The sequence below is a fragment of the Anomaloglossus baeobatrachus genome, chromosome 4 (assembly GCF_048569485.1).
Source record: "Anomaloglossus baeobatrachus isolate aAnoBae1 chromosome 4, aAnoBae1.hap1, whole genome shotgun sequence".
NCBI lineage: Eukaryota > Metazoa > Chordata > Amphibia > Anura > Aromobatidae > Anomaloglossus > Anomaloglossus baeobatrachus.
In genome coordinates, this window is record NC_134356.1 from 216723529 (window position 1) to 216742256 (window position 18728).

Consider the following 18728-nt stretch of genomic DNA (forward strand, 5'->3'; position numbering starts at 1 on the left):
AGGGGTAGGCGGTTAACCTACTCGTCGCTGGGCCATTGACTGTCGTCATCACGGGCGGCCTAGCCCAGCTCCTTGCCCCGAGGTTTACAGGAGATGGCAGGGAAAAGATGATGGGGGTAGTAGTGAGGTGAATGTCGTGACGCCATCTTTGGTGTGCGGCCAGGCAATGGGCCACCGCTGCTTCTGGTGTCCTCTGGGGCAGATGGTAGTAGTAGCTATGGATTGTATCGCTCCCCACAGGTGGAGCGGGCTCCGGGGAGGATGATGAGGGGAGTAGTAATGGTGGTGCAGAGCGGCAGTACCGGTAATAAAGAGTAGGAATCTATGGCTACAGTTCCAGGTTGTTTACTAACTTTTAGTGCTGTGCTGCTCACCCAGGTAATAGCAGTCACTTGCCATGATGGGCTCTGTCGAACCCGAAGCCGTTAGAGATCTGTCTGGTTTGGTTGTTCGGTGGGTTTCCTCCTCATAACGCCTGCCTGTGGATCCCCTGGCTTGAAGCTACATGGGGACCTGGGTTTTCACGAGATGTACTCTTCTCCCTATATGCAGGTGCCGCGGTTCCGATATGGGGTCCGGCTTGATGCGCGACCCCGGATCCTCTCTGGCACTGTGCTGTTGGGTGCTGTGTCATCAGGGAAGCTTGAAACTTTCCCCGTCCAGGCAGATTCTGGAAAACCAACGTGAAGTATGATCTTCCCTAGGGTCCTGCCGCACTGTGTGGTGTCGATTCCGTGGGGAGCAGATTTACTCTCATTTAACATAAGCTCTGGAAGCAGATTCTTAGGGAGATCTATGTCTGGCTGATAGATCCTAAGCTTATTTACATATTGAGAAAAATGTGTATCTCGCTTAATAAGACATCATATCAAGGTATCATTTTTTTCAGCTTCCTATGACCTACTAACAGATTTCTTTTAAACATAATTGTTTTCAACAATTTTTCTTTGAATGATGGTAGAGCACACCTAACAATCCCTTTTAACATTATAATCATTCATTTTGAATGATACTTAAGCAAGCAATGTGTGTTTCTATGTGTCTGTTCCCGCTATGTTTGGCCAGCTGTCAATACTTATGCAAATTAGAAAAAAATCCAGACCTGGATACTGTGCAAAATACATAGACTTCTATGCAGTGGCACACTGCATAGAAGTCTATGTATTGCTCTTTGCATTTCTATGACGTGTATATATAGATACCTTGAAATTTTTTTAGAGTCCTGTAAATTGTAAAACACTGGAAAAATTACAGCATATGCATTAGTGTTTTTAGGAGGCAGGGGGGTTGGACAACAATAGATCACAGTGTGTGTATCAAAGTTTCACTTTCTCTGTAAAATGAAACAGATCTATCAGAAGCCAACTTTTTCTATGTGATAACATCTGCCTGGAACCACAGTCTCAAGATGGCTGTCACAGACAGGCTAGAGACTAGCCGCCCACTAAGCAGGATCCCAAGAACCCCGAAACCCTTTAACCCCCTATACAGGGATTTGGAATTACAACAGGGCCCCGGAGATTGCTACCTGTGGAAGACTGCAATCGCAAGAAAAGTGGTCGTCAGGCAGGGTCAAACCAGGAGATACAGAAAAGGGACAAAATGGGCAGACAAGAGTGTAGTCAGAAAATCAGGCTAAGGTCAAAACCGCAGATGACAGCGATGTACAAAAATGGCAGGCAGGAGAGTAGTCAGAGAGCAGGCAGTGGTCAAAACACAGGGATTAATATATAGAGCAGGGCGAGAACCAGAGACAAGCAGTACTACAAAACTATATCTGTCAGCGACCAGCAGACAGGAGGAGGAATAAGAAGAGTGTGGTGCTATCAGTTGTTTGTTTTGGAGATAACACTGCTGTCACTGTATTTACACATAGAGATTACAGGTATTTGAATAAGCACATTCCTCTGCACAGTGAGCAGGAGTTCTCTCTGAAAGCTGTGGGGAAGGGGGTGATTTTATATCTGCATCTCTTCAGAAGATGAGAGGAATAGGCTGGTGAACAGATAACTACTGTATATAAATAAAAGGGCTGAGAGCTGATAGAGATCTTAAGAGTTTACTCCTTTCCTAGAATGTAACTACTACACAGCCAAGGTCTGGTACCAAGCTCTATGAAAACGAGCTGTACACCATAAATGATAAAAACTCTCATTGAAGGATAATGACCGCAGATAGAAAAGCAAATCAAGAGTAAAGAAACGTATAAAATAAACCATAGCATGTGTTCAACCTTCGTTTCCTAAAATAACCCCCTTTTACTCTGATGACAGCTTTACACCCCATGGCATTCTCTAATGCAGCGTCATCAGGTAATTAAGTGGACTTTTTTTCTAACTATCCTGAAGGCATTCCAAGAGGTGCTGACTACTTGTGTGATGCTTTGTCTTCACACTGTGGTCCATCTACTCCTAAACCTTCTCATTTGGGTTGAGATTGGTTGATTGTGGAGGACTTATCATCTGATACAATGCTCCAACCTTTATCCTCTTAGTTTCATAGGCCTTACATAGCCTGGAGGTATGTTTTGGGTCATTTTCCTATTGCAACACAAATCCCAATAAGTGCAAAAAATATAGAATGATATGTCATTGCAGACTGTTGTGACAGTCATGCTGGGGTGTCTTTTTTTGGAATATATCACAAACAGTGTCTGCAACAAAGCATACTGTAGCCCCATACCACCATGACTTAATTCTTCATGGTGGTCACTACACATGTGAAACTATCCTCAAACCTTTTCTGCATATATATTGCGGGTTGTACCAAAAATCTCAAATGTTGACTCTTCAGACCACAGTACAGATTTTACATATCTAATCTTCAGCGCTTGTGTTGTTTGGACCAAACAAGACTCTTCTCTGTTTGTGTTCCTCAGTAGTGCTTCATTGCAGCAATTTGACCTTAAAAACCTACTTCTCGCAGTCTCCTCTTTTCAGTTGAGATTGAGATCTGTCAATTTGATGACATGGCATCACATATTAGGGTTGTTATCTGATGGGCTGTCAACTCTGACAAACTTATACTCTACAGCAGAGTTACTTATACTATACTCTACAGCAGAGTTAATTCTTGGTCTTTATTTCCTAGGACAGTCTTCATGAGATCCAATCTCATCATAGCAATTAACAGCTGCACTTGAGGATAATTTCAAGGTTCCAGCAATTTTCTAGATTGACTAACCTTTATGTCTTGAAGTAATATTGGACTACCATTTTTCTTTACATATTCTGGCTAAGAACAGTTGTGATATGGAACTATGTGCCCACACTGCCTCTGCAAATTATACCTGATGCTCGAAAATACCTTCTAAAGGCCAGTGATTTCACAAATAAACCCTTTATGTGGCATGAGTGTCTTTTGCCATTGAGAGGTTTGTGACAGTTCACATTTAGTTCTTAGGTTCTGCAAATTAAATGTATTTACTTTCTGTTGGCACTGCAAGGGTTAATTTCTGTGGAGCTTATGACTCCGGTCTTGGCCTTCTCCTGAGGTGGAGGAGAGGGGTTATTAGATTAGGACTGGCCAGGAGCAGGGCCAGGAAGGCGGCCTATACATCCTCACCATCAGAGGTATCTCTGGGAGCAGAGATAGCTAGGGCCACCTAGCCTGAGGGTCAGTCTAGGAGCCTCTATCCCCTGTTTATTCCCTGATGTGATGAAGCATGCCAGTTTCTTGGAAGTTGTTTGGGAGAATGCCAAAGGAAGCTTAAGCTGTCATCAGATTAAAAGGCGGGTACTTTGAAGAATCTAAGTTTTAACCCATACAGTGGTGTGAAAAAATGATCATCACATTCCTAATTCTTATTCTTTTGCCTGTTTTTCACAATTAAATGTTCCAGATCACCAAACAAATTTAAATATTAGATAAAGATGACACAAGTAAACACAAAATGCAGTTTATAAATGAAGGCTTTTACTATTTTGGAAAAAAGAAATCCAAACCTACAGGCCCTGTTTGAGAAAATGATTGCCCCACCTCCTCCTGAAAACCTAAATTAATTGTGGTTTATCACATCTTTGCGAAGCTGAGCTCAATTTCTCTAGCCACACAAAGGCCTGATTACTGCCACACCTATTCTCAAACATGAAATCACATAAATAAAATCTGCTTGACAAAGTGAAGTAGACCAAAAGAGCCTCAAAAACTAGACCCAGGAGTGGCTAGTTGACCAAAATTACCCCAAGAGAGCAGCAACTACTCATCAAATAGGTCCCAAAAGACCGCACAACAGCATCTAAAAAACTGCAGGCCTCCCTTGCCTCAGTTAAGTTCAGTGTTCATGACCACCATAAAAGACTGGAAAAAAATCGCCTGTATGGCAGAGTTCCAAGACAAAAACCACACGTGCGCAAAAAGAACATAAAGGCTCATCTCAGTTTTGCCAGAAAACATCTTGAAGTTCCCCAATACTTTTGGGAAAATACTGAAAGGACAAAAGTTTAACTTTTTGGAAGGTGTGTAACGGGGGCAGGGGGCGCCTCAGGGGGTGTAGTCGGGGTCTCCTGCCCTGAGGGCGGCAGGCTGACTCCCGGCCCGGCCGTCACTAGTAAAACAGGTGTGTTGTTGGGGCAGAGTGTGGATGGCAGGGGCACATTCATGTCAGCATTCTTTCTCAGCTCTCCAGCTCCCTTTTCACTCACAGGAAAGAGGCGGTTGCAGGCAGCGGATAAACCAAACACCAATTTATTGCATAGAGCTTCCATTCTTTGTTTACAGCAGGTTTACTTCAGTACGTTCTACATTACAGTTTCTTCTTACAAACGGTTCCCTTGTTCCTACGGACACTTTTCTTTGCCTGCAGGGGCCAAGTGTTATCCCCCTGGTAGCTGCACTCCAATCCCGGGTTTAGTCCAGCCCTATCCTAGGGGTTTGTTTTAGACTATGGGACGGCTTCAGTACTCACTACCGGCTCCGGACTAGTTCCGACTTCTCCACTGTTCCTCAAGGGTTTTCTCTGCTTTCTCGTTATGGGCGTTCCCGTATTCCGAAGGTCCCTTTTACAGGCGTTCCTGCTGACCTCCACTCCCCTGTCACAGCACCCACTCCTACACTCTGCCCCATCACCTCAGACTGAGCTCCGGCCCTGCATTCTGAGCCCATCCCCACCTAGGCTACACTACTCCTCCCTCCCTGCCACTGTTACCAGGGGAACCACCTACTCTCTACTGACACCTAGTGGGGAATCTGTTTACTACCTAACACAGCAGATAACATTTTATCATTACTGCTCTACATTTAACAAACATTCACCACCACACCGTGTGGCGTCTTCAGGGGAAATTCTCTTTTACTGCTCAGGGGTCCGACTACCCCCTTACATTCCTCCCCTCTTTAACCTCAGCCTCCTGGTGAGGTTCCGTACCTGCAAGACAAAAGATCACAGGAAACATGCACAAGTACACATACGCTAAGCATTATATCTTTTAAAACTACCATAAGTAAAAACAAAGGATTAGCACACAAGTCCGGTGCCCGGAGTCCCTCCAGGGGAGCTCCCGGTCTCGGCTGATCTTCTGCCCGGAGGCTCTCTCCCAGCGCTCCCGGTCTTAGATGAGCCACGACCAACAAAAACAAAAAGGGTTCTTAACAGTCGCAGGAGAAGTCCATGCATAGTCGTGCATTCTTCTACACCCGGGTTCAGTTCCTTTAACGTTGCTTTAACTGTAAACATTCGCCGGTTTCTAACGGTACCGGCTTTCAACAGCAAACAGACTTCTTTTCCGGATGATTAACTCTTCACGCCGAGTGGTACGCACGCAGCCACTCGGCCCTCACATAATCGAAGAGAGGTTGCCCGGGTAAACTGGGTAGCTGGACGAGACAGCGGTGGGCTGCCGGTTTCCGCAGTCACTCCGGCCAGGCCCGGCGAACCATACGCCCATACTCCGCCCCCGGCTTCACTCACCAGGTCCACGCAGTGCTGATGACGCCTTCTGATTCTTGCAGCGCCGCCCATGTCTCCGGACCTCTACAGCTCACGATGGGCGTCATGGATCTTCATGGGGCCGGTACCTCCCCTCTTTGGGCGGTGCACTCCTCTCACTCTGAGCTTCTTCCTCCGCCCAGGCCAGCCCAGCACTTTGCATTCGGCGCCAAATTTTCGCACCCTCAACAAGTCCTTAAAGACGGCCGCCATTTTGCGGTCCGTACAGCATTTCAGGCACTACTTGGTCATTCTCACAGTCTCTGGTCGGGGTCTCTTGCATGCAAGCCCGATCCTGCCGACTACGCAAGTTTGTAACGAGGGCAGGGGGCGCCTCAGAGGGTGTAGTCGTGGTCTCCCGCCCTGAGGGCGGCAGGCTGACCCCCGGCTCGGCCGTCACTAGTAAGACAGGTGTGTTGTTGAGGCAGAGTGTGGATGGCAGGGGCACATTCATGTCAGCATTCTTTCTCAGCTCTCCAGCTCCCTTTTCACTCACAGGAAAGAGGCGGTTGCAGGCAGTAGATAAACCAAACACCAATTTATTGCATAGAGCTTCTATTCTTTGTTTGCTGCAGGTTTACTTCAGTACGTTCTACATTACAGTTTCTTCTTACAAACGGTTCCCTTTTTCATACGGACACTTTCCTTTGCCTGCAGGGGCCAAGTGTTATCCCCCTGGTAGCTGCACTCCAATCCCGGGTTTAGTCCAGCCCTATCCTAGGGGTTTGTTTTAGACTATGGGACGGCTCCAGTACTCACTACCGGCTCCGTACTAGTTCCGACTTCTCCACTGTTCCTCAAGGGTTTTCTCTGCTTTCTCGTTACGGGCGTTCCCGTATTCCGAAGGTCCCTTTTACAGGCGTTCCTGCTGACCTCCACTCCCCTGCTACAGCACCCACTCCTACACTCTGCCCCGTCACCTCAGACTGAGCTCCGCCTCTGCATTCTGAGCCCATCCCCACCTAGGCTACACTACTCCTCCCTCCCTGCCACTGTTACCAGGGGAACCACCTACTCTCTACTAACACCTAGCGGGGAATCTGTTTACTACCTAACACAGCAGATAACATTTTATCATTACTGTTATACATTTAACAAACATTCACCACCACACCGTGTGGCGTCTTCAGGGGGAATTCTCTTTTACTACTCGGGGGTCCGACTACCCCCTTACAGGTGTATGTCCCATTACATCAGGTGTAGAAGTAACACAGCATTTCAGAAAAGGAACATCATACCAACAGTAAAATGTGAACATAGGAGATGCTGTTATCTACATACACAAGGGATTTGACGGGCTGCTCGGATCTGGATCCGCAGTGGCTCGAGGGGTCTCCGGACCCGAGGTGGGGTCGCGCGGCCGCTCGAAAATGAAAAAGGGGAAGAAAGGGTGGATTGGATAGTGTTCGTGACGCCACCCACGGGTCGTGGTAAAATGGGATACCACCACTGCTGCGTTTAGGAGAGAGGGAGAGCACCTGGGAGCGATGGGGTAGCAGCTGGTGATGTTAACCCCTCCGTGGGCAGGGGAAGGTGACCCGGGGCTCGGTGATGGTAGGCTGGGGACCCGTTGGAAGCAAAGGGGCACAACGTACTCACACAGTCCAGAGATGCTGACACTGACACCGGGTAAACCAAAGTCTTGAACGCGAACACGCTAGGTCGGTGCACTTTTGGCGTTGCTGGTTGGTGTGAAGCCTTGTCCCTTGGCACTGTGTTTAGTCTTGGTGGATCCCTTTCGCCTAAAACTACTCGGGTCCCACTCACCTGCATGGCTAGCAGGGTGAGCTTGCTCTCAGGGTTCACGCTTGGGATTTTCTGGACGGTTTTGGGAAGTCCTATCCCTCTCGTTGCACTAGGACCCCAATTTTGGAGCAGGTGGAGAGCGGTTCATGAAGATTCCGTCCTCGTCGGGTGAATTACTTGGCTGCAAAAAGCTACTTCCCAGCCTAGGGTCCGCATACCCAGTCATGCCCTTGCCCCTGCCCAGTTGTAGCACAAGGCCGCCGAACTGCCCTCCGTGGCAGAACTGTGCCCCTTGCCACAACCCCTGCCACCGGGGTTCCAGCTCCTTCCAGGCCAGGTCAACGTCTGGCACCTGGGATGGGTACAAGAGCCCAGCTCCGCAGCGTGACCTCTTCCTTTCACTGCTCACTGACACTCTCTGACTACTACTGACACTTTTGGCCCTCCTTCTACCATCCCTCCACCTGGGCGGCCCTAGTCCCCTCAGGCTGCCCAATGGGTGTTTGGTGGGTGTAATGCAGAGTGTTCCTCAGGATTTGTGTATACCTGTTCTTAGCAACACCAAAGGGACAGGACCCGTAACCAAGGAGGAGCGGGTACCATGCAGAAGGGCAGATTGCACAGCACCCTTGTGACAACCTGATAGGCCAGGATGTCACATTCATACTAGATATAGTTAGGTAAGAAGAAATGTACTGTAAGATGGATTCCTGTGTGTTATGGAGTAGCAGGACAACAAGGACAGAAAGGAGAACTGTAATCCTATCACATATTAAATATGTAATTGGAAACTACGATTGTTGTTAAAGACTTTTCAGGCAGATGATTCTTTCTTTTGCAAATTGACCTTTATATTCAACTGATTCCTTCTTTTCCAGATTAATCCTTTGTAGTTATGTCCTCCTCTTACGTATTAACGCTCAAGAAGCAGCTGCATCTATCTCCATTATGTGGGTTACAATAGGCATCTTACTACATAATGGATAAATAACAATATTTAGTTTAAGTTATTGTATAGGTTTTTTGGTTAAGGAGGGATACATTTTTTATATAATTTGCATTTTAACGATTTATTTATAGAAAATTTATAAGAGAAATAATGGAGATAAAAAATAATGTGAGTTTCACTGATTTATTTAGGGCAATTTTATAAGAAAAATACCTGAATCAGTTCTATTGTATTCTATGGGCTATTTACAAAGCTGCTTATCTTTGCATGGAGGAAACAAAAAAAAAAAAATATATGAAGGTGTACATAGTCTTTAAGTATAGGTAAATGGGACGGATGGATGCATTTCTCAATGTTAGATTAATATCATTCAGCTTAGCTCAACTTTAAGATTATGGGAATTGAAAATGAAAAGGGGGTGCTAAACCCAAAACTTAATTTTATAAAAGATGAAATATTGCAAAAATGACAAGGACAATACAGAATAAACTACATGTCATAGTCATAGCCTAGAAATGTTAAAAATCTTTTCAGCATTTTTTTGGATAATATATAAATACAACCAAGTGTAAGGTTTGCTGCCATATCAATAACACTGGGTAAGTATACTGTATATAGTGTATAAAGAGATTTCTACTAATCACATTCACAGTCCTATAGACCGCAATATTGAGATTTCTTGGCGATCGAAAATGAAGAGGAATCTGAGAAATAAAACTGTGAAGATAAATACTTTTTTCAGAATGTGTGTTTGTACTGAGGTTACACTGACATTGCAGGCCTTTTTTTTTGTTATATCTCAGGAACTAGGCAGATTTATTAGATGTATTATCGGATAACAAAAGCGACAGTACTGATCAAACCAGTGTTACAGAAACTGTGCTGTAAATATAATACATAGATTCTAGCTATAATGCGGCTAAGCAGAATCATTGTACCCGAAAACCTAATCTTTTGATTTCTATGAATTGTCTGCTGTCCTTTGGTTCCTCCTGTTTTGCCTATTCAACCCAGTGGATGCCTGGCACACATGCGGTGGTAAAATGATGAACAATGAAACCACCATTTTTTATATTTAGATGTGATTTCTGCTATTTCTTGTATGAATCGTGCAGTCTCTTTGAATACATGCCAATAGTTGGCACCTATCATTCTGTCATTGGAGAAGGTGGCAATCACAGGAAGAGGTAAAAGCCATGTATCTCATGAGTAAGTAGTTTGAGGTCCAATATTTGCTAGATGTTCTATTACCTCTTGGCCTCTTGCACACAGCTGTGTCTTACATGATTTCAGTATTGGGCTTTGCTCCTACGTATTCGGCAAGCTTTGCATGTATGCCTTTCTGCCCATGACTTGCAATATTACGTTGCATAGGCACAGTATCTTAATTTCACACAAGACATGATAGATTACGTCTTGTATAATTTAATGTAAATAATATCGGAGACAGACAATCAGTGGTGGGGTCACCTGTCTGAGACACATAAAGGTGGTCAAACTCTAATGTGCCTCTATATATTAACCGATCAGGTAACTTCATGCAAAACATCACAGGTTTAGCTCATAAGAAGTTGTAAAGTGCCCTTACTATACCACATGAAAAGGAACCATCAACGCCTTGGGTCCTAATGATAAGGTTCTGCACTAATGTTTAATGTATGTTTATAGCTACTTGGAATCTAAGAATATGATGAAATCTATGGAAACAAGTCATTATTTCCATCTTATACTAAGGATTAATTTACAAAATACATGTTACATAATGAGAATATCCCCTCCTTTTTATTTTATGGGGCATGAGCAAAGCACAACTTTTTTCCATGAACAGTATTCAAAGGTTTTAATTTGGTGTAGCCTCACTGTCTGCTCCATAGTGTAACATCAACTTGGTCACGTTGGTTTATTTCTTTACAATTTGCCTTAGCCCCAGTGACAGATTGGTACCAGCCGGGAAGCTGTCCCCCCTCTCTCTGATGTTCGTGTAGTTTCAGCAATTTTTACACATTTCTTCTTTTTCGCTGTTCTAATTATGATGTGGAGTTCTATCACGTGCCATAGACTTTTTATTTCAATGTGAAATAGTGATATACTGTAATCTTGTCTTTTTTTCCTTTACTATCCATTTTCTTCTGGGTAAAAGTTGTAGAAATGATGTTGGTTAATAAAATCTGGAAGATAAAAAGCTTTATTTATGCTCTCTTTATCGTGTGTGAACTTTCTTTTATTTTACTAGGCCTAAAGTTCCTAAAGAGTTTCAGAAAAGCACAATGGGGCTATAGCAGGATCCTCATAGTATTGAGGACTGGTTCCTAATGGCAAACATTAAGTTTAAAGAAAAGCACAGCAGCTCTCCAAATTCATACTATTCTGGAAGGGATTTATTTACCTGAATATGCTTGATGGAGCCCCATTTAGACTCCAATTAATTGAAGCTTAGTCACCAAAAGTTGAAGTTAAATATTTGAAAAGTTGCAAAATTTAGGTGCAACTTAGGGTTGCAACTTTTGGCATTTTCATGGCAGTTTTTTCCACCTGGGGACTAATGGGGCTGCAGCAGAGGTATGACGCCATCCTTCATCTAATTCGTGACGAGCTTTGGCATTTAGTACACTAGTAATCTCACTCCAGTCCTGGATTGGAGTAAAATGTATGGCATAGCACATGAAAGCACGCGTCACTAGACTCTCCAGAGGCGTGCAACTCATGGCTGAATCCACCATGCCTCCTCATCAAGACCGCCAAGAAAATCACCGATCTTGATGATTCGGGTCTCAACACACTGTGGTCTTCTTCTTGGTTTCTAAGTTGTCCACTGACACAAGTTTCAACTGCTATGTACTCCTTTATTGGTTTCCAAAATGGTGCTGCTCCCTGCATTGTGCATAGTATGATAAAAAATGGATGTAACTTATTAATATTCATATAGTCATTCTCCAGTTGACTTATTCTAACACTCCTGTATTGTGTGACTGGTTCAGACAATACCATGGAGTGCACTGCAATGAATATATGAATTTCTAGGAGCCACTTCCTCCATAGCCTGTAGCTTCAGGCAGTAGAATGAAATTGAAAACCTAAGCCAATTAAAAGCAATCTGTAAGATATAGTGGACTATACAGAAATTGTCATAACCCACAAATTTCATTAGAAACAGTTAAGCAACTAACAATTCTTTGGACTTCCAGATTTTCCACCAACAGGTGACATTCCCCACGGACAAATAGGGGAATAGGACAAATGACAAATGAGAAGTTTGAATTCAATGCCCAATCATTTTGTTCTCCCAGAAGATAAGCAGCTGCCGGAGGTGTCTGATGGATCCTCACTCTGCTCTCCTCAATAAAAACAATTGAATGTAAAGCTGAGCATTCATGTGTGTATGGGGGTCAGGGGGAATGAGCGAAAGATAGCTAACAGCTAGACAAGGTAAAAAATGGTTGACATGAAATCGACAAAAATGATAATGAAGATTGTAATAAACCAAAAATATACATTTGTGGCTTTATAGCCAATAGTAATAAAAGGATAATCTGTACAAGATTAAAAGGAGTAAAGTCCCAAATGTCAAATTATTATTATTTATTATTATAGCGCCATTTGTTCTATGGCACTTTACATATGAAAGGGGTATACATAATTGAGACATGTACAATAATCATAAACAATACAAGGTACAAACAGCTAGAGGAGAACAGAGGACCCTGCCTGCGAGAGCTCACAGTCTACATGGGATGGGTGAGGATACAGTAGGTGAGGGTGGAGATTTTCTTGCAGTGCTATGGAAGACTGATGGTTACTGCAGGTTGTAGGCTTAAGGGTACTTTACATGCTGCAACATCGCTAGCAATCTCATTAGCGATGTGAAATTCTAGATCGCAAGTGCGATCTTTCGAGAGCGCACATAGGTCATTTATGCATGTGCGACCTCGGAAAATCGCACTTGCGATCTAGAATTTCACATCGCTAACGAGATCGCTAGCGATGTCGCAGCATGTAAAGTACCCTTTAGTGGAAGAGGTAGGTATTCAGGTTCCTATTGAAGCTTTTCAAGATAGGTGAGAGTCTGATATGTTGTGGCAGAGCATTCCAGAGTATGGGGCATGCATGGGAGAAATTTTGGATGTGATGGTGGGAAGAGGAGATACGAGGGAAGTAGAGAAGGAGATCTTGTGGGGATTGGAGGTTACGTGCAGATAAGTACCAGGAGACTAAGTCACAGATGTGTGGAGGAGTCAGGTTGTGGATTTGTATGTCATGGTTAGGGTTTTGAACTGGAGTTGTTGGGCAAAGAGAAGCCAGTGAAGGGATTGTCAGAGAGGAGAGGTCAGGGAGTAGCGGGCCGACAGGTGAATTAGTCAGGCAGCATAATTTAGAATAAACTGAAGGGATTTGAGACTGTTAGAAGGGAGGACACAGAGCAGGGTGTTTCAGTAGTCCAGGTGGGATATAAGGGCATGCACTAGGTTTTTTGCAGCATCATGTGTAAAGAATGTACGAATCCGGGAAATGTTTTTGAGTATCAGAGGGCAGGGTGTGAAGATGGTTTGGATGTGTGGCTTGAAGGACAGAGCTGAGTTGAAAGTTACTCCCAGGCAGCGAACATGTGGGACTGGGGAGAGTGAACAGCCTTCGACTTTGATGGATACATCTATTGGGGGTGTTGGGTGAGGAGGAAAGATGATGAATTCTGTTTTCTCCATGTTAAGTTTTAGAAATTCAGCAGAGAAAAAGAATGAAATAACAGACAGACATTATGGGATTCTGGTTAGTAAAGAGGTGATGTAGCATCCAGAGAGGTAGATCTGTGTATCATCAGCATAAAGATGATACTGAAAGCTGTGGGCCTCTATGAGTTGACCCAGGCTGAAGGTGTAGATATAAAAGAGGAGGACTCTAAGAACGGAACCTTGGGGGACACCAACAGATAAGGGGAGAGATGAAGTGGTGTGAGAGTGGGAGATGCTGAAGGTTCGGTCTGTTAGGTATAAGGAGATATACCCATGACTGCATAACAAATGACTGTATAATACACTGTTATAGTTAAATAATACATTACACAGTCTAAGACATATAACAGAAGAGTTATTGTTTAAAGGAACAGATATGATTATCTTTTAAAGGGGTTTCCCATCAAATACATTTATTCCATATCTCCTGCACCCCAATTTACAAGGTGATATGGCCGCTAGATACTTCCAGATGGACTGCAACGTGAACAATGTTATATTTCTTTAACGAGAATGTGTCATCCGTAAATTAGGTTTTTGTATAAAATGCATTTCCTTTATTTTTGTTAATATTGTTTTCTTATATTACAATTTTTATCACAAATGAAAAATCTTACAATTTTCACTCTAACCATTGGGCTCTTTTAAACTCATGCTTTCTGTTGCTTCAGGAAATAATACATTTTCATTTGCTAAAATGAACAGACTCAGCCCCTATTTTTTATATTGAAGCATCTTATGAGCATGTAAAAAGATTATTGTGAATGGTGGGATCAGGGTCAGTTGTGAATGTGATATCACCTATTATGAAAGGTGAATGTTTATCAGCTGTATTTACAGGGTTACTTGTCATTGTAATCCTACCTGTGATGATAATGAAACTGCTGAAAACTCTTTTGTTAAAAAACAGGAAGTATGAGTTTAATATAGATCGAGTGGCCAGATTTAAAATTGCAAGATTACTATTTTTTTCTAATACATATTCTGATATGGAAAAAGATATTGTTAAGAATTAAAAAAATACATGTAACAAGAGATGAGGGAGTAAATCAATAATTTAGAGTGATCTGTCCCTGGGAGCTCTTGGGGGTGTGCAGAGTGTTCCTCCTACTGGAAAGTCTGTAACGTTTGTTGCCATGTTCTACCGAGTTTGTTTCTTTTAAGTTTAATGTTATCCGCGAAAGACTGTTAAATTGTTTTTGTAGGATGTCAAAATGTTCTGAACGACCCAGACTGACCAACAACTGCCAAGATAAAAACAGCTTGTACTATTGTTGTGGTGAGAAATGTATTATTTATTTGTTATACCAATGTAATTGGCAATTCTTTCTTTATAAGGTAACTTCTGATCAACTCTCTAAGGAGGGTAAAGTGAGTAAAGTCTACACAACAGGCACAAAATCCCCAATAGGTGGCAGATCCAGTAGTGGAATCCTATCTATTAGTATAAGATATTTTGGTATCTAATGTGTATATGCCATAACTTTATTTATGTATATTTCTTACTTACATACAGTTTCGAACTGGCTACAGGAGGATACCAGTCCTGTCCGCGGTTACCTGCACTATACTCCGGAGCTCTCACCTGAGCTCCGGAGTGGAGCCTGGACTGAGCCGCGGGTTTGCCGGACTGAACTGTGAGCGCCGACTGATTCCCCTGCTATCACAGTTCAGACCATGACAGCTGCGGACAGACCAGGCTGGACTCCGCAGCTCAGGTGACAGCTCCAGAGTTCAATGCAGGTAACCGCGGCCAGGACTGGTATTACCGGCGGTTTCCTGCAAACAGGCTGGGTTACACTTTGGAGCTCAGCTGAGAGCGCCGGAGTTCAGTGCAGGTAACCGTGGCTAGGACTGGTATTACTGCAGTTCCTCCTTTAGCCAGTCCTACGTTGCTTATATAGCGCTATTAATTCTTCAGCACTTTACAGACATGATCTTCATTGTCCCCATTGAGGTTCACAATCTAAATTCCCTATCTGTAGGTCTTTGGGGTGTGCGAGGAAACAAACAAAAACACAGGGAGAACATAAACTCCTTGCAAATCGTGTCATTGGTCACATATGAACTCAGGACCCAAGGGCTCCAAAACTACAGTGCTAACCACTGAGCTACCCCATAAATGTAATTAGATGGGGAACCTATTTTAATTAAAAAAAATCCTTTTAATTGAAATTGCTTTGAACGTACTATCCAGGTTTCAGTTGTGTCCTTTGTATTCTCTCTCCAAAGACATACAGATAGGGACTCTAGATTGTGAGCCCCAATGGGGACAGTGTTGCCATTGTATGTAAAGCGCTGTGGAATTAATAGCGCTATATAAATGAATAAAATTATTATTATTATTATTATTATTAAAGGGGCTGTCCACTACTCTGACAATCCCTTCTCAACTGCTACATTCTCTAATGTTAAATAAAACAGGGGATGCTCTACTACTGGGCACTGTGTGACATTGTTATGCCATGTGATCCCTACAGCCAATCAGCAGCAGCTAATGAGCCTCTTCACTCTCACTTCCTTCAGACGGAAATGAAGTGAGAGCTGCTGCTGCTGCACTCTCATGTTCTCTGAATGTCAGATATATCCAAAGGGAATGAACATAAACCATTGACTGGATGCAGGGCTTACGTGGCATAATAAAGTCATGCAAGCCCCAGGAGGAGACCACGTGGTGAGTATTGCCTGCTATTATTTTACCCTGGGAGAATATAGCAATTGAGCAGGGTATGTTCAAGTAGTGGATAACCGTACGGCTACTTTCAGACAAATGTTTTATTTGGTCTGTCTGGACAGACTATGGGCAGACCATTGATCTTCTGACCTGAGTACAGCATGTGGATGTACAGAGTTATTCACATGACATTTTTTTCATTATTAAGGTCACGTAATTTATTATATTCCTTTACAGCCTACAACTTTATCCCTTTTCAAGACTTATCCAATATATTCATATTATTTATTCCTTTAATTATTTAAAATATTCGCAAGTGCTAAAGTAGTATTCATACACAATTATTTGTACACTGGTTCATATTCCAGGTATGCTGCTAATATCATTCTCATGTATACTTAGACTGGATGTTCTCAGAACAAGACATACGAGAGATTACACAGATTGCATCTCGGACATTGGCAGACATTTTCTCAGTATTTGTATTGAGAAACATTGAAGTCAGTCTCTTCACAGCATGAATTGGTTTGAAAAATGGATTGTGTTCAGATTGTTTGAAAGTGCGTAGTATGTAGCGGATATAAACTTTAGGATTACTGTCCTGTTATAAAGATACATCACAAGTCAGTGGTGTCTAGAGCGGTTTTAGTGCTTTTTAGCTGTTTAGCGCTGGAGGGCATGTTTTGTCTTTCATTAAGAGCAGCCACCAGAGGCTCTTCCCAATTTCCGCTGTCTTTAGAGGAACTTGTATCATCTTTAATATCCTGTATAAAAAACAAAATGTGTTGAGGATCTTATGTACATAAAGCATAGCACTTACAGACAGGGGTGCACAGAGAAATCATGGGGAAAAAGTCTGAAAAGCCCCCCCCCCACAAAAAAAGTTAAATAATCAATAGGTGTTTTTAAATCCAGGCATGCATGTATTAGTTAGAGACTACGGCTGCTGACTGTAATAGTCCGGATCCATGCGGTTTCAGCGCTCTCTGTGTGCCGGACCTGGGCTTGGGATTCCGGGTGCATGATACGGATTCGGCAATTAATAAAAATAAACAAAACCAGAAATAAATGAGCGTTTCATACTTACCGAGACTCGGTGTCATGGTGGCACCCTGCTTCCGGGTCGCGCATTCGCTTCCTGCACTGTGCACGCAATCACACAGCTTTCCGTGCTTTCCTCTCCCACCAGCCATCCTCTCATCTGTGATTGATTCAAGGCTACCGCGCCCCCCCCCAGCCTGTGACAGTCTCTGCTGTGGCCATCGCTTATCGCGGCTCAGTAATAGGCTACACTCAGAGCTGGCAGTCTTCTCTATGGCTGCTTGCTCTGAGATGTAGCAGAGCTGGATGTGTCGAGTGAGACATCTTGTGGATTACGCCGGAGCTGGAGGGCTGTGTTGGGGGTTAATAAAGAGGTGAAAGTGGGTGCGTTTTGTACTTTATTTCAAATAAAGGATTTTTCTGTGTGTCTGTGTTTATTTACATTCCCTTACAGGTTTGTGTGATGCAGGTATCTGATAAATGCCTGTGCGATCACAAACCTAGGGTATAGTAGCAGCTATGCACTGTTATTAACCCCTTCTATTACCTCGATTGCCACCGCACCAGGGCAATCGAGATGAGCCGATATCGCACCAGAATTGTCACATCTAATACCGGGCGGCTGCGGGTTGAGAATATACCAGCCCCCAGCCGGCGTTATCATGGCTGGGGATGAAATTTAGGGGGAACCTCATGTCGTTTTTTTTTTTTAATTAGTTATTTTTATATATATATATATATATATATATATATATATATATATATATAAAAATGCATGCGGTTTTTCTTAGACCACAGTCACACTTGTGAGGGACTCCCATGAGTCTGACATTGCAGCACAGCCGCACACTTCTGACAGGAGCGTGCATATGTTTCTGTCTACATGCACGCTCATGCTCAGACAGCGGCAGGCTGTGCTGGGTCTCATGTCAGGCCCACATGAGTCTGACAGTGCATCCCCTGCACACTTCTGACAATGTGACTGGAAGATATTTGTACTGTTTTCCCTACCCACCAGCTGTTCTCTAGTGTGTGATTGGTTGCAGACAGACATGCCCCCAGCCTGTGACAGTGTCTACTCCAGTCATCGCGGCTCAGGCTACACTCAGAACTGTCAGTCTTCTCTATGGCTGCTCGCTCTGACATGTAGCAGAGCTGGATGTGTCATCGAGGGACGTCGTGTGGATTACTGCAGGGTGTTGGGGGTTAATAAAGTGGTGAAGGAGTGGGTGTTTTGTACTTTAGTCCAAATAAAGGATTTTTCTATGTCTGTGTGATTATTTACATTTATTTACCGGTTTGTGTGATGCAAGTATCTGATAGACGCCTGTGCCATCACAAACCTAGGGTTTAGTAGCAGCTGTGCGCTATTAACCTCTCATTACCCCGATTGGCACCGCATCGTGCCACCGGGAAGAGCCGGTAAAGCACCGGGATGGTCACATCTAATAGATGCGGCAATACCAGGCGGCCTCAGGTTGAGAATATACCAGCTTCCAGCCAGCATTGTCATGGCTGAGGACGAAAATTGGGGGGACCGCACATCGTTTTTTTTTTTTAAATTATTTAACAAAAGAAAAGCCGCAAGCGGTTCCTCTTTTTATACACAGCCAAGATAAGCACTGGGGCCGCAGCTTGCTTATCTGTGCTAGGATTATGGTGTCA

The 18728-nt window shown here is 43.5% G+C and overlaps 1 protein-coding gene across 1 annotated transcript in view; it reads right to left on the reverse strand.

The window, feature by feature from the left end:
* Positions 1-12583: 12583 nt before the first annotated feature.
* Positions 12584-18728, reverse strand: part of CDHR2 (cadherin related family member 2) — a 195614-nt gene continuing 189469 nt past the window's right edge. Inside the window, exon 32 of the mRNA XM_075344655.1 lies at positions 12584-16786. Within this exon, the coding sequence (XP_075200770.1) occupies positions 16640-16786 (147 nt within the window). The 3' untranslated portion in view covers positions 12584-16639. The remainder of the gene's footprint in view (positions 16787-18728) is intronic.